Source organism: Echeneis naucrates, chromosome 16 (genome assembly GCF_900963305.1).
Source record: "Echeneis naucrates chromosome 16, fEcheNa1.1, whole genome shotgun sequence".
Classification (NCBI taxonomy): domain Eukaryota; kingdom Metazoa; phylum Chordata; class Actinopteri; order Carangiformes; family Echeneidae; genus Echeneis; species Echeneis naucrates.
This window is the reverse complement of record NC_042526.1, coordinates 10,097,754-10,113,760: the sequence shown is the minus strand read 5'-3', so window position 1 is coordinate 10,113,760 and position 16,007 is coordinate 10,097,754. Positions and strand designations below refer to the sequence as shown.

Sequence of the window (16,007 nt, the reverse complement as noted above, 5' to 3'; positions counted from 1 at the left end):
TAACAAGACTTTAGAGGAGGAGCTGCATCTCATAGTTAGAAAATTACAGTTTGCCAAAACAATGTTGATTGCTCAACTACAAACTACACAGATAGAAGTGGGCTTTTTTGTTCTGTTTTTTCTGGCACAGCAATCACATCAAAATTATTACAGGAAGTCAACCTTCAGAAAAGCTATATTTACCCAATAAATTGTCTACATTTCAAATTAATATTAAGGAAGAATTTTATAATCATGGAAACAGCAGCAGTTTTCCTATTTAAAAGAAGAAACCATTAAATATATGACATAAACAATGTAGTGGCATCTATAAAAATGTTCAATTTTCACCTTTTTATAAGTTTTGATTTGTGAAGTTACAAGAAAGAACCTCTCTCAAAAAATGTGTGGCACACAAGATAAATTATCTCCTATTGAATGGAAGAAGTGGCCAAGTGACAGAAATACGCGTAAGAGAAGCGCGTGCTTATTTACAGGACTAGATTAAAGTACATACCTAGTGACATTCCACCACTGGACGAATAATCCCCGAACCAATGGGGTCCTGTGACTGGTCCGCTGGTTTAAAAAAATGCCACCGATAGTTGTCGCCCTCAGCTGACCATTGGACGGACACCCCATGTTTCACGCACTTTTAATTTACCACTAATCTGCTCCGATGTCACGCAATTGGACTCAACAAAGCGCATCTCCGTGTGAGACGCCGAGCCCCCTAAAAACCGTAGGCCTCCAGACGGGCCATCTGGCGCTCCGTAGTAAAACGACAGGCCCCGCCCATCTGCTTACATTCTCCAATGTGCCATGGCAACCGGGGCCGAGCCCCCAGTTCCCGCGCAATGTTCCCATCCTTATAAGGGCAGCAGAACGCAGACGCACAGCTACGTCACACGTCGTTTATGTAAATGTCTTGATTGAAGAAAAAGAAAAAACCCTCCTGCTCTACTCTGAAATGGAGGTGTGGATGGGACGCATGCGCAGTGCGCCCTCAACTATCCAGTCCCGTCCACAGGCGCAGACATCAACAAGAGAGCGGGCCACTGATGCGGGTTGATTTTCATAATAGTCGCACCGTCACAACGCGCTAAGGGGACCATTACTTTGACTCGAGCTTCGAGCAACTTGTTACAAGGTAAAAACACGCTGTTTTACTGCTTTCGTGGTGGAGCTTGAATGAGATTTGAAGTCTTGGCAGAGCTTTTCCGATGTGTTGCTGAAACCAAGCTTCGACTTGTCTCAGAACAATTGCTTTTTTTTAAGGCCTGCTGCAAAACCGCCTGGGTGGTCAGCGCGGCGTGCGGGCCACTTTATAAAGAGTTAAAGTACAGCAGGGAGTGCTGTGTGGACCCACGGATGTGTGAAATAGTGGGAGAAGGGCCTTCGCATGCAAGCATGACCAGCGGGGCTTAGCTGTTATGATGGGCTGCTTCGGTGCATTCGGTCGGTGGGGGACATGCCTCCTCCTGTCGCTGCCCAAATGCACCTAAAGTCGGTTATGATGAGCGGCTCGGTGAGAAAATGCAGTTTTAGGACATAATTTCTGTCCACGGTGGTCTCCGTGGAGCGCGTGCAGGCTACTACACAGCTACGCCTGCTAAATAAGCCAAGTTGAGTCTCACGCCCACCCGGAGCAGAGATGCTGCTCAGCACGCGGACGCCGCTGTCAACAAAACAGGAAAACACTGTTTACCGAGAGCTTTGTGGAAGCCGAGCGGCGTGAGAAACGCTCAGCGCCAGGAAAAAGCCACATAAAGACGGACTTTGACAGAGCAGCCGCCGTCAACTTCGCGCACATGTAGTTGAAGGTGGACTGTTGGAGCGGGGCGGCTCTGGAATAAACAAAGAGTAAAGATCAAATTACACGTTATTCCGGAAAAATCCGTCTTTTAAATTCGAGCGCAAACACTTGTGCATTTAGAAGCGTGTTTGCTTCAGTTTATCTCGCTGCGTAAAGTTGATGTTGTGGTGGGAAGTCGGGCTCCGTCGAGCAGAGGACGGGCATTATAAAATGGGTGCGCATGAAGCAGGTCGTGTGGCATGCCATGCTTCCTCTCTGGAGTGGGCGGTGAAATCGGCGACTTGCACTTTTTTCTTTCGATAAAATCAAGTGCATGGCTCGGCGTCCTGTTGTATTTTAAAAAGCGGATGTGCTTTTCGGCCAAGCCCCAACCCCTTTAGACGGGAATTTGACGGTTTACTTTATCATTTTGTAGCTTTCGCAGAGAATCGCATCACACCCCCTTCTCCGCGCTGCCTCCGCCTTTGAAGCGTGTTGCCATGTTGAGTTGCGTCACGTACTGTATTCTGCTGCAGAGATCGTCTGCTGGTGACCGACGACACACTCGACGGAGAAAAACATCTTTGCAAACTTCACAACAATTTTTTTACGAAATAACTAAATAAATAAAGTCTTTACGATAGTTTACCATGTCGGTTTTGTTTTGAGCTGTTTCGATTAATCTCTCTGTATTATGTAATGTTATTGCCTCAGTCTGTTGTGCTTCTGTGTACTGTTGTTAGTGGTGTAAAATAAATGTGCAATCGCTTATATTGCTGGTTGAATAGAGCTATAATTCAACCTCTGCATAATTATAGGGCATTGCCTCAGCCAGTTCCGTGGGGAAAACATAAAGAAGTCCATCAGCTATTATAATTTAGAAGGATGCATAGGTTGCTTATTTGTTATTCTTAATGGACTTTCTTAATAATTGTATGGAGTTATCCTGGAAGAGTTTTCTGCTGACAAATGTGTCATTTTCTATCCCCATCCGTGAGGCGGCTGCTTTCTAGTTCTCTCCCTCCCACATTGCCCAACCCCAGCAAGCATCAGCGATAACCACCAAAGTGAGAGGTTTTGATTTTTCCCTGCTCTCAGTGGCACCGCACTGACAGAAGACCCCCAGGACCGATGGCAAAAAAAAAAAAAAAACACAGTCTGGGGGGCGCGGCTCACAGTTTTGCCGCAGTTCAGGGCTACATGTGGTGTGGTGGATAATTTTTTGCCTAGCAACATAAATCATAATTCTTCTGCATAATTGGCGCGCTCATTGCATGCGAGTGATTCATATTTTCCTGGGACATCTTTATGTTTTTTTGTAATTTTCTGCCAGGATAACTTTCCATTGTGTGGGATGTTTCGGACCATGAATATAGTGCATCTCCTGCAGCATGTACACTCGGGCTAAGTGCATGCTTATGTTTATATTTTGAATTTCCAAAATGAAGCGTGCATACTCTGAGCGCAGCACAGTGACATGATCCGTCTGACACGCTGTCTGACTGCTGACCTACTTCCCCCCCATGTGGGTCAGAGCGGAAGGATGCATTAACACAATCTCTACAGTGGATGTTTATGTGATCGGGACAAAGTCTCAACAGTATCTATTATTTTACACTTGGATTATCTGAAATAGTAGAGTAAAATACAAAATCTGATCTGACCTAGAAGCCTTCGACTGCGGGAAGAAGAGGGGGCGTTTCTGCTATGAACACATGATCCACACACATACACACACAAGAACCTGAGGTGGTAATAAGTAAATCTTTTCTTTTTAATACACAGATGTTTGGCTTTCACAAGCCGAAAATGTACAGGAGTTTGGATGGCTGCTGCATCTGCCGTGCTAAGTCATCCAGCTCTCGTTTCACTGACAGCAAGCGCTATGAGAAGGAATTCAGGAGCTGCTTTGGGTAGGAAACACCCCTGAGCACATGGAGTTTGTACACATGAGATGTATATTGTAAGGTTCTCTGTTTGAAGGAAAGAATTTATCAAACTAAGTGTAACTGTCTTGCAGATTGAGTGAAACGCGATCTGGAGAAATCTGCAATGCCTGTGTGCTCCTGGTGAAACGATGGAAGAAGCTACCAGTGGGAACTAAGAAGAACTGGAACCATGTGAGTGAGAATCTCATTGTTATGATTGCACACCAGATTAATGCCAACTCATTAACAGTCCACCGTTTCCTCTCTCTCCTTTGCTCTGCACAGGTAGTGGATGCCAGAGGAGGTCCCAGTTTAAAGATAACTTCCAGACCCAAGAAGATAAAGTCCATTTCAAAGAAGGCACGACCAAGCCAGATCAGCAGACTGCAAAAAGAGCTGAAAAGAAACAGTGAGCGCTGTCTTTTTCGCTTTCAATGATGTTGTCACATGCTCGATAACATTCAATCATGAGTTGTTCTAAAGGAGCAGGCTTGTTTTTGTCAAACGTAATGTTCATGGACCACCACATCATCCCTTCACTTTTGGTGCTTGGTTCTTCCCACCAGATTCAGATGCTCACAGCACCACTTCAAGCGCCTCTCCGGCTCAGTCTCCCAGTTACAGCAACCTGTCGGATGACGGTTCAGACACTGAGCTCAGCCCAGGATCCAGCCGTTCACCAGTTTTCTCCTTTCTGGATCTCACCTACTGGAAGCGGTCAGTGATAGTTTTGACAGGCAATTTTATTTATTTTTATTTTTAGTATTGTGAAGAAAATGGTATTTAGTTTTAGCCATATATTTGTCATCTAAAATGTTTTAATTTTTGTCTAGTTTTAGTTGACCAAATATCACAAAATCTATGGTAGATTTAGTTGACCCAAAAATTTTAAGTTTAAGTTTAAGTGTAATGTGTTATTTTAAATGTTTCTAATGGATCTCCACTCATTGTGAACATCTGTTAACTTGTTAAAATTTCATAGTAATGGTAGGTTAAAAGTATATTCAGTTTTTTTTTTTTTTTTTTTTTTTTGGAATCGACCTTATTTTGTTTTACTTGAATGTTTGACAACGATTTTGACAAAAACATTTTCGCAAGGAAAGTAACACTTGACATGGTGAGTAAGACAGCGAAACAGTAGCACTCCATAGTTAAAATGTAGGGTTTGGAACCACCAATTGCAGGTAGTTTTTGAGAGTGCTTATAGAAAATTTGAGATTAATTTGTGCCCATGTAGTTGTGGTTTTGCTTTATCTACTCGAATGGGAACCATGTACCATATTTTTTGTAGACAAAAGGTGTGCTGTGGAATCATCTACAAGGGGCGCTTTGGTGAGGTGCTCATCGACCCACAATTATTCAAACCATGCTGCCGCAACAAACGACAGCAGCAGCAAGAGGAGGAGGAAGAAGATGAGGAAGAGGAAGAGGATGAGGAAGAAGTGGAGGTAGTTGAAGGCCAAGTGGGCATGGATGTTGGTGGGCAAAATTCCCAGGAGGAGGAAGTGAAGGAGACAGCAACATGTGAGCAAAATGCAGAGCCTGCTCAGTTATGTGTTACCACAACAACACCTCCAACCAGGAGCGTGGTGGTGGAGGAAGGGTGGTAAATCTGAAATCCTCCTTGCACAGGTCTCTGAAGAAATTTTGGGGTGCTGTTTTTTTTCTCAAGCACTTACAGAAAGAAGTTGCCTCAGATTGCCTTCGATCATAAAGCAGCTGAAAATCCTTTGGTCTTCTCCATAATACTGTTGGAGGTTTGTTTATTATGTTGTAAACAGTAACTTATGGACTGTTGTGTTTCCACTTTGTCATTTTTCTTTTTTTGTATTTAATATTCCACCCATCCTCACGATGGGCCATCATTTGTGGTGTTTTTTGATCTACCTTAGGTGAAATGCTGGAGCTCTAGTTTGCTGGTACATTTAAAAGATTTTATTCCAAAACGCAATACATCCATTTACTCAGAAAAAAGGTGCTACTTGAAATTCATTACTCAACATTTCAAACATACAGGTGAACCCATTTTCAACATGGATATTTTCTAAGCATATGTGTCAAGATGACTAATATGATGGGAATGCTTTTGATTTCTTTGCTCAGAGTAGATAGCTCTTTTTTTATGCTGGATATCTCGTTTTGGAATGAATGACACTTTTACATTAACAGAGCACAGACTTGTACAGTAACCCCTGTGTTTGTGTCTATTCACATTGACATCCACTCCTTTGAAAGATTTTGTGTTTGTAGACTGGATTAGCATTTCTGTGTGCAAATATGTATGTGGGTCCCATTTAAATAAGGCCTATTCACAGCTTCAACAGCAAATACACCAGCCTTAATTATGTGTTACAGACAGCGCTAGTGTTAATTCTGGATTGGTATTTAGGAACAAAAAGGGACAGTAGCTATATTATTTGTGGCCTCAGCAACACGTAGTGCATTTTGCATGGATGGCAAGCCACTCATCCAAAAGACCTAATGATCTGATGCATGAGTCTACTAAAATTGCATGGCCTTATATAAACTGTAAATCTTACTTTTATTTTTTTGGATCCATTTCTCTGAAGTTGTAACTTATTTTTATATGTAAAAAAAGAAAAATGAAAAATATAATGTAACCCTTTGCATAATAATACCACACAATACAACAGAAGAACACATAATCGGTCTATAGTCATTCAGCAATATCAATATCAGTGATTTCGCTCATTCCTGGTTCAGTATATGGTAAAAGACTTTATACAAGCTGAAATTTTATGCCATTGCCTCAGATATACCACAAATGTGTTGTGATATATAGCCTAATATTACTTTATTTATCAAATAAAAGCCAAAGCACATTGAAATTCACCCAATGACAAATCAATGCAGGTTTTCTAAGGACACTTGTGCTTGTCCAAGGTCATTTGTATGTATGTTAATGGTATTCTAAAAAACAAACACTAATATGAAATTTCACACGTGATGTTGTACTTGGGAGCAGAGGGTGTATTATGTACATAAGGGGTTGGGTGAGCCATATTGCTCTTATATGGGTTCATTATTTATTTATTTCATATTTATTTACATCATTGCATCCCCACTTAGACGTGTAATACTCTGAATTCTTCTTATCCTTAGATTGCAGGTAGCATGGTTTTTGTACATCAGAAATCAAATGTAATTCTCACACAGGCTTTGTTTAATGTTGTGTTGAATTACCAGTTGTCAATATTTGTGAAATGATAAGTATTTATTTACTCATCAGTTGAGTTGCGTGCAACCTAACTTATTCTGTATCATCATTTTGGATCTGTATCATGTAGAATGAAACGAATGATAGATTGCAACCTAACTGTACTTTCCCCCTATTTAGCCTGTAGCTTAAATTGTTACAGAACAGTAGGATATCTAACTCTAGACTTGCATGTACTGTTGCTATGCATTTACTTAGCTTACAAGTTAGACAAAGCAGTTTTGTATTTTTTATACATCATGTACTTTTTTTACTTGTCCCTCAATAAAAGTAATTTTGTGAGTTTTCTGGAAGTGTGGAGTTACTATATTTATTTATTTATTAAGGTGGTTAGGTGATAAACATGAATGCAGCAGGTAGATCCAAATTTATCGAAGCTTTGGTGAAAATTTTGTTCACATGCTGCATCTCACTACAGACTCTAATTCTCAAGTCACTAAATATAAACATCAAGAAGTATGGATTGTTAATCGAAAGTTGTAATTTTTCTTTCCGTGCATTTGACTGGCACGTAGTAAAACAGATTTGTGTCTTGAAGAAAAGTTTTACTAAGTCCAGAAGGCTGGAAACAGTTTGACCGAAAGCACATTTTACTATGAAGAAAATCAATGCATAACCTAATATAGACTAATTTTGACTACATCTCATGCAGTTTCTATTTACATATACTTATACAATTTTGATAGAATATCTACGTTTTCCTTCCAAATATATCTTTTTGTAGCTTGTTTTTTTTTTTTTTTTTGTTACACTTTTCGTATTCCGCATAATGGGTTAAATATATTATTTATTATTTGTTTGCGGTGTACCTTTGTAGCACTGTTTAAAAAAAATGAAAGATATTCATCAATCAATTTAAAAAAAAAAACGGAAACAGTGGTCGTATGACCGGAAATTAAAAAAACAAACAGGAAGTGCTTTGTTTTTATTTTACAGCCAGCTGTCATATCAAGCGTTGGGCTCCAGATGTAGTTTAATATTTGTCATTTCTTCAGGCGGGGGTTGAAAACAACCACCCTGGAAGCAGAGGTAAGTCACATAAAGGCTTCTGCTCCCGTTTTCATATTAGCCTGCAAGCTAACAGCAGTTTGGTCCAGACTCCTGACAGATCTGTTCGTAATCGTCTTGCGATTGAAAAAACTCATCGAAACTGAGGTTGATTGACTAAACGTGAAGAATAATAACGATGTTGACTCTACCTAGTTGTTCAGCGACATCTCTTTATTGATTGGTTTTATTATTAAGCTCCATCATGGCCCAGTGCTCTTGTTTTGGTAATCTTTGTGGTTATCATTCTACTCTCACATTTCTGAATTAAAGCTTTTGCTGCCAGCGCTTTCGTCTCGATCTTCATCATGGCGGAGACCACAGCAGCCAGTGTTTTCTGCGGCAGGATGCTGAGCATGGTCAACTCTGAGGATGTCAACGCCATCATCCAGGCTCAGAGACACATGTGAGTGTCGATTAGCTTCATGTCTTCTTCATCAGGGGAGATATTGTGCTGTTTGGTGAAGATCACTTATACACAGTGGTTAAACTGGGATTTTTTGTATGTGGGGTCTTCTGTGGTCTCAGGTTTGCCAATGGTGAATTTCATTGATATAATATATAACATGTTGAGACTGAGTACTAATCTCAGCCATTCTGGATACTAGCTACCAAAAACTGGAGGCTAATTTGCATTAAAACGGCAACATTATTTTAGCAAAATATCAGAGCACTTAACCTTCTGTTATTTATCCTGTCAGCTTCTGACCTAATTTTCACCTTACCTTCTATTCATCCATCTCTCTGCCACCCTTGCTGATTATCTGACTGCTTTTTTGAAATCAACAACAAGAAGCAAAGACTATGGTCTCCTGTTCTGCTTCTTCTTTTTCTTTTTAATGCTCCTGCTCATCATCATCCTCCTTCTTAAGATTTATGGCAGAAGCGACTTTCGTTCTATCTTGTTTCATGGAGGGTCAGGAAGAAAGGAAAATCGGCTCACGGTTATGTGGCAGGGCTGAGCCCCTGAAAGCCCTGATCCATTTTTGCTTGTACGTAGACGCTACCGCGTGCCTCATTCTTTGTAAACCGCCATCTGTTTATTATTGTTGCTTTTTTGACTTTTTGTGGAAACAGGCTTGACCGCTTTGAGAAAACCAATGAAATGCTGATCAACTTCAATGGGCTTTCTAATGTGCGACTGCAGCAGATGAATGAGCGCTTTCTGCTCCACACTCGCACGCTCGTTGAGATGAAGAAAGACTTAGACAGCGTTTTCAGGAGGATCAGGTAAGCACTACCCCACCACTGCAAACATACACAAACCTCTGCACAACCTCTTCACATTTCACATCCTTATCTTCTCAAGGACCTTAAAAGGGAAGATTGCTAAGCAGTACCCCGAAGCTTTCAGCAGTGAGTTAGAATTTTCTTTCAATTCATTATTTCCTAATGACAATCAGCTTCCCTACATCAGCACAGCAAATGTCATGTTTTTTTTTTTTGTTGTTGTTGTTGTTGCAGACATTCATGAAACACCAAGTTTGGAGGATGATGATGGTGAGATTGACCCGGTTCTCCCCAGTGGTGGAACAAGAATTGTAACAGCCACCTCAGAGCAGAGCACAGAGTCATGTGACACAAGTCCAGATGTGATTTCACCCACTGTGAGCAGATGTTCTGAAGATCTTTCCCAGGAGCAGCCTGACACGCCCACATCAGACATCCTGGACATCGCTGTTCTACGGGATGAAGGTCCGGATTCTGTACCCGCAGAATAAAATGGACAGTTTGCAAAAGCATTTCATTCACTCATCCTTGAAACCTTTTTAGCAGAAGGTCATGTTGCATATTTGAGTTTATTCTATCTGTTGAGAAGACCCTAACAACCTTAATGTAGGTTGTAATGAGTTGTCTATGAGGACTCCGGGTATTTCTTGGTATGTTTATTTATCCTACACTTACACAGCACTAAAATACTGCAAATAATACTTGAAGTTGTAAAATATGTCACTATAGATATAATTTGTCTTATTGACCGTCAACCTGGGCAAAGACGGTCACTCACAATATGATCAGAGGCATATTTTATTTGTTCTGGGGTGTGACAAGATGCACACCTTACTAAGGGAGGAAGTCTCATGATGTCTCTCATGATTTATGTTAACTGAAAGCCAAAAGTTGGTCTTAACCTGCAAAGTTGTTATTATGGTTTTAGAGTACTTAATATTGTTGTTGTGGTACAAGAAACATTGTGCTAATATAGCTTTTTTCTGTGAATCCTTGTTTAAACCTGGTCCGATTTCAACAGAACTTAATCTGATACTTTACCAGTTTGCTGTAAAAGCTGGAAATCAGGTTGTGTAACTGAATGTGTTGGCCACTCCTTCAGGTTGCTACCTATTACAGAGGCATTTTTACTGTCATATTTTAGCAGCTCAGCTTTAATTTGTGGATTGAAAAAGCATTGATTACTGATGAACAGTGGAAGCTACTCCATTGAAAGATCAATAAAGCAACTTCTTACGCATTGTGTGTTGCCATATAATTTAGAGAAACAGGTGTCACTCTTAAACAAACCAAACTATATATAATGATGGGGTTGGAGAGGATCAGTCAGTGGATTTAATATTAAAATGGAACCAGTTTATATATCAGGTTAATATCTTCACACTTTGATTCTTGTATTGACTATACAGTCCAAAATCGGTGGAATAGAGTATATGAATTTATATAGAACTTAATCTTTAGGTCAACAGTCATGTGAACACGGTGATTCTTGTTTGACAAATGTTTATATGAACAATATCTTTCACATGGTGTGTCCTTTGATTGACAGCTGTCTTATTACAGCATTGTGAAAATAAAACTGAGATGATCAAGCTCTAAGCATTATGGCAGTATAGAGGATAAATTCAGTAGTTATTGTCCTATGCTGTAGACTGTTTTCTCATCATTTCAAAACTCAAGGTTTACTGTGCAGCAATACGTTTGCAGTGGCATTGTTATATGTAACTTTGTATTCAGAACAAAATTCTGGGACTATTCAGAGTAGTGTACATCAAAAATAGTCTAAATCGTTGCTCTGAGTTGGTTTTCAGATGTTTATGTCTGGTGCTGTGAATGAACAAGCTTCATAATTAACCGTGGGGCCATGTCATATTCCAGCTGAGTAATATTGTACATAAAGCACAGCTAAGGAGAGGAACGAGCCTGGTTCTTAAAAACAATCTGAAACTTGTTAAAAAAAAAAAACATTACAACTTTGGAACTAATAATGAATTGTTTAAACATTTATTGGGGAAATTAGACAACAGGAGTTTACCACTAGACACATTGGAAATCATATAAGACTTCCACTGCTGGGCAAAGTTAACACTGTTACATTGTACATCTAACGTGATGCTGCTGCTGGGCGTAACTACAACATGTCACCTTTTTATGAGTGCATCCACCAGATATCCGCGCCTTCACTGCTCATTTGTGTAAAAACAACAATATTATCTCAGTAACGAGCTGATGTAAAATCCCATGAGAGGAAGACACGACACGGTGAAACATGGCGTTTTTAACGGCAGAGGGCGCTCAGCTCGACCGGACACTTTTATTTCCACACTGCGGGGTCAAACTGCTCCGACTCAACTCACCTCGTATCACGGATGTCCTGACGGAAGTGTTTTTGTGCCTGTGAGGTTTTATTTGTGTCTCTGTTTTGTTTTTATTTGGCCTCGAAAGAAAGCCTCAAAAAAACCGACTGTACACCAACGTGTGCTATTTGTTTGTTCCGCCATTTTGTTCAGTCATGCTGTAGCTGCTGCCGTTAGCCGTTAGCCGTTAGCCCGGACGTCGGAGCCCAACGTCTGACCGGCCGGAGCTCAGCGTCACCCTGCGGCCGAAAACGGCGCTTTATGAGGCGGCCCGGCGCAGAGACACCGCTGCGACATGAGGCGGCTCACCAAGAAGAAGGCTCTGACTCTGGTCAGGGAGCTGGACGCCTTCCCCAAAGTTCCCGAGAGCTACGTGGAGTCCACGGCCAGCGGTGGGACAGGTACGGACACACACAGCTGTTACACACACACACACACACACACACACACACACCTGCTCCTTCATGTCTCCATACTTCTCCTCAGTGTCTCTGATCGCTTTCACCCTCATGGCTGCTCTCGCCTGCCTCGAGTTCTTTGTGTACAGAAACACATGGATGAGCTACGAGTATGAGGTGGACAAAGACTTCATCAGGTGAGACACGTTGTTGTTGTTGTTGTTGTTGTTGTTGTTGTTGTTGTTGTTGTTGTTGTTGTTGTGTTTCGGAGCTTAAATGTCGGTGTAATAGGAGGAGATTGCCTAAACTGCTGCAGCCCTGCGATAACCACTGTTTATCACTGTGTGCATTTCTGAATTACAGTATACAAAGAGGTGTATCTGAGCAAAGCAACACAAACACCTGTCAGCACAACACATCATGGAGGACTGATATCATAATCTGCACCTCTGTTATGTTGTCAACAGTAACAATCATACGACAAAGATAGAATGAATAACATTACTGTTGTGTTAGACAGCCATACTTTCGGCTAGTTGTTCCTGATAGTCTGACAGCTGAGTCCTGCTTCTGTTCTCTATTGACAGTAAACTCAAGATAAATGTGGACATTACAGTCGCCATGAGATGTCAGTGTAAGTATAAAGATTTTATTTTATCTCAGTTCTTTTCAAAATCACACTTGTCTTCTGCGACTGAGAAAGATATTATGTGTTTTTAAAATGTATGTGTGGGCACATGCAGATGTCGGTGCAGATGTTCTGGATCTGGCAGAGACCATGGTTGCGTCTGATGGCTTGAAATATGAACCAGTGAGTATGAGCTACCATAAATATGTACTGAATTAGGAGGTTCACAGGCAGTTATGGTGAAATCTGTCAGTGTAAAGTTAAAGTTTTTAAACTCCTTTATTTTCATTATATTTGATTAGTTTTTTTCCACTGGTAATACTTTATTCTTGTCTGATCTTGTTTTTTTTTTTATATATATATCTCTAGGTCAACTTTGAACTCTCCCCACACCAACGATTATGGCACATGTAAGATTCAAATTAACTAGTTGAACCTGTTATATCTAGGACACTTGCTGATGCTTTGGCTCTGTGGATTTTATTTTCTTTTGACAAGGAGATGTTTCAGGTACAAATAATGCAGTGTATGATATCTCTAATTGGTTGTTGAACTGCAATGTCGTCATTATTGGTAGACAATCAAAAGCTGCAGGCCAAATTTGAGGAGGTGCAACCACAGAATTTAGTGGGAAAAAGATAACCACAATGATTCATTGATTTAATGTATTTTCATTTTCTGTTGATCATTAAATAATGCTGGAAGTTGTTACAGGTCTAAATAATTGGAAGTAGTGTTACATTTTGTATAAAAGTGGTAGTAATTGAAAAGGACACTAAAAGGGCATTTGTTACCTATTTCATTGGGACTATATGGTTTGACATGGTATGCACTGAGTTCAAACTTTAACTCTAAGATGCTGTTTTATCCATTTAATTATTTTTGCCCAAATGTTTTTGCCTGTCACTATCAGGACTCTTTTGCACATTCAGGAGAGTCTGAGAGTGGAGCACTCTCTTCAAGATGTGCTCTTTAAGGCTGCGATAAAAGGTGTTCCTCCTGCCGAGCCTCAAAGGTAAGCAATCCTAAAAATAATCTGTTCTTTGGAGCTCAGAGAACCAGGAACTCCCTTTGTATTATGATTCTCTTTCTCTCCATAGTGAGGACACTTCCACCTCCCTCAGTGCCTGCAGGATACATGGACATCTGTATGTCAACAAGGTGGCAGGAAATTTCCACATAACTGTTGGCAAGTATGTGGAAGTATGTGGTTAGAAGCATGTTCATATTGATTATTTATTAGAAATGAGGTATTTTCCATCTAGACCCTAAGAATTAATTACTCTGTGTGTGATCTCAACAGGTCTAATTAGTAAATGTTGTGATATGATGACAGACAGAACCCTTTTTTATCCCTCCACAGGTCCATCCCACATCCCAGAGGTCATGCTCATCTAGCTGCTCTGATCAGCCACGACGGTGAGTTTATTAACTTCTTTATGTTCTCATTCTTTTGCCATTGCAGTGACTCTTATAGTATGTTAATATTGTGACAGTGACAGATGAAATGTTGATAACTGTTTTGACTTGGTATTTGGCTACAGCTAATAACTTTTCTCATCGGATCGACCACCTGTCCTTTGGAGAAGTGATCCCTGGGCTCATCAACCCACTGGACGGCACAGAAAAAGTCACTGCTGATCGTACGTCTCTGCTTTTAGTTGTTTGTTTTAAAATCTGAAGTCATCATTTGATCTGCAACATATTTCTTTTCATCATTTTCTTCAGCTAACCACATGTTTCAGTATTTCATCACCGTTGTGCCAACCAAGCTGAATACTTACAGGGTCTCTGCTGACACACATCAGTACTCAGTCACTGAGCGGGTAGGCTTTGGTCCTGCATGATTGTATATTTGTGTTGTTTACCATCTGTCGATATTCTCAGTGTGTTTATGTTGTTCTTGTTGCCCTGCAGGAAAGAGCGATTAATCATGCTGCAGGTAGCCATGGAGTTTCAGGGATTTTTATGAAGTATGACATCAGTTCACTAATGGTCAAAGTCACCGAGCAGCACATGCCCCTCTGGCAATTTCTCGTCAGACTCTGTGGCATCATTGGAGGCATTTTCTCAACCACAGGTAGATAAACTCTGAGGTGATACGTTCCATTGAGTGCCAAGTGCATGTTCATATCATCGCACCGTCGTCGAGCAGTGCAGTTTTCATCCACACCTCTAAGTGCTGAGCACAAACTCCTGAACACGACCATTTACCTGCTGGATTTCTACTGGATATATTAAGTTATAAAAGGAAATTATTGTTTCAGCAGCTAACACACGACAGCATAAACAAGCAATTTTCACCTCATCAAAGCAGTGTGGAGGATCAGCATCTAATCTTTAAGTGATTTGCAGGTATGCTCCATGGAATGGTTGGCTTCTTGGTCGATCTAATTTGCTGTCGTTTCCAAATGGGAATTTACAGAAATCTCAAGGTAAGCACATCTACAACTCTAAATCTCAACATAATATTCACTTTGAGTTAAAACATATTTACAACAGACAAGAGCAATTTAACAAGTTATCATTATTTATTTCCCCATTTTTCTTTTTCAGGAGGCTCCTCAAGATGTGCAGGAAAACAATGAAAGCCCAGCTCCTACAGAAAATGACTCTGAACAATGAGACATTGAATGCAACTCGGCTTCAGCCGACTGCCAGTTTACCATCATGGACTAATTCACGAATCAGTGATGAGATTCTGGGGAAATGTTTACAAGTTCTTTTATTGGAAAAGAACTTTGTCCAGAAATGTTTAAATAATGTTTTATTTTTTATCAAATGACTGGATGGATGATTCAGATGTGCTTGTTCATCTACCTTGGAAGGCTTGCAATCAATCAATACGTCCACAAATTTTCTGTCATTTTTACTGGATGAACCAACAAAAGAAAGTATTTACATTCCTCTGAGTTTTGGCTTTATTCGATTAAACTGTGCCAAATATTTAATGTCCTGTGTTGCCCACACAGGCTTTAATTTATTCTGATCTATTCTCAGATTTAATTGAATCATGTATAAGCTTGATTGATAGATCATGTTTAAGCAGTGATAAAGTTATACTTGAGCGCAGTTTGGTGAATTTGGAAAACTCCTAGTAAAGATCGGTTCAACTTCAAGCTGAGACAAGTTCTAATTGGCCACAGTAAAGGTAAATCTGTGTGGGACTGTTGGGCTTTTAAAAGATTTGGAAATGTTTTAAATCATGCGACTGGTGTGCCTATGTTGATAGTATGAAATAAAATACACTTTTGATCTGTTGTGGATTCATTCATGTCTTCAGTTGCCTGTCACGTGATTTTTAGAGGTTCATGATGTCTAATTCATTAATTTCAAATTGGAGTCTTAATAAAAGACACCTAAGAAACTGAAATGAGAGAGTATGTCATTCTGTCTTTGGTTAACAA

General features: G+C 40.3%; 3 protein-coding genes across 4 annotated transcripts; all 3 read left to right on the top strand.

The window, feature by feature from the left end:
• Window positions 1-992: 992 nt before the first annotated feature.
• On the top strand, window positions 993-7,226 carry sinhcaf (SIN3-HDAC complex associated factor). Its single transcript, XM_029522862.1, has 6 exons — window positions 993-1,129; window positions 3,560-3,687; window positions 3,795-3,894; window positions 3,988-4,111; window positions 4,269-4,419; window positions 4,994-7,226. The coding sequence occupies exons 2-6, from the start codon at window positions 3,560-3,562 to the stop codon at window positions 5,310-5,312; spliced, it is 822 nt and encodes a 273-aa protein (XP_029378722.1). The 5' UTR covers window positions 993-1,129; the 3' UTR covers window positions 5,313-7,226.
• A 612-nt stretch (window positions 7,227-7,838) lies between these two features.
• Window positions 7,839-10,623, top strand: kxd1 (KxDL motif containing 1). Of its 2 annotated transcripts, none has more exons than XM_029523480.1 (5): window positions 7,839-7,969; window positions 8,261-8,393; window positions 9,065-9,217; window positions 9,297-9,343; window positions 9,452-10,623. In XM_029523480.1, exons 2-5 carry the CDS (start codon window positions 8,296-8,298, stop codon window positions 9,706-9,708), a joined length of 555 nt encoding a protein of 184 aa, XP_029379340.1. In that variant the 5' UTR covers window positions 7,839-7,969; window positions 8,261-8,295; the 3' UTR covers window positions 9,709-10,623. The 2 variants fall into 2 exon arrangements, with proteins under 2 accessions (XP_029379340.1, XP_029379339.1); XM_029523479.1 differs by having other exon boundaries at window positions 7,854-7,969; window positions 8,274-8,393; window positions 9,452-9,708.
• An 882-nt stretch (window positions 10,624-11,505) lies between these two features.
• LOC115056517 (endoplasmic reticulum-Golgi intermediate compartment protein 2-like) lies at window positions 11,506-15,860 on the top strand. The gene is made up of 14 exons (XM_029523020.1): window positions 11,506-11,614; window positions 11,728-11,975; window positions 12,061-12,169; window positions 12,560-12,606; window positions 12,716-12,783; window positions 12,970-13,010; window positions 13,514-13,615; window positions 13,701-13,793; window positions 13,964-14,019; window positions 14,145-14,243; window positions 14,329-14,426; window positions 14,518-14,680; window positions 14,956-15,035; window positions 15,157-15,860. Exons 2-14 carry the CDS (start codon window positions 11,870-11,872, stop codon window positions 15,223-15,225), a joined length of 1,131 nt encoding a protein of 376 aa, XP_029378880.1. The 5' UTR covers window positions 11,506-11,614; window positions 11,728-11,869; the 3' UTR covers window positions 15,226-15,860.
• Window positions 15,861-16,007: the final 147 nt, after the last annotated feature.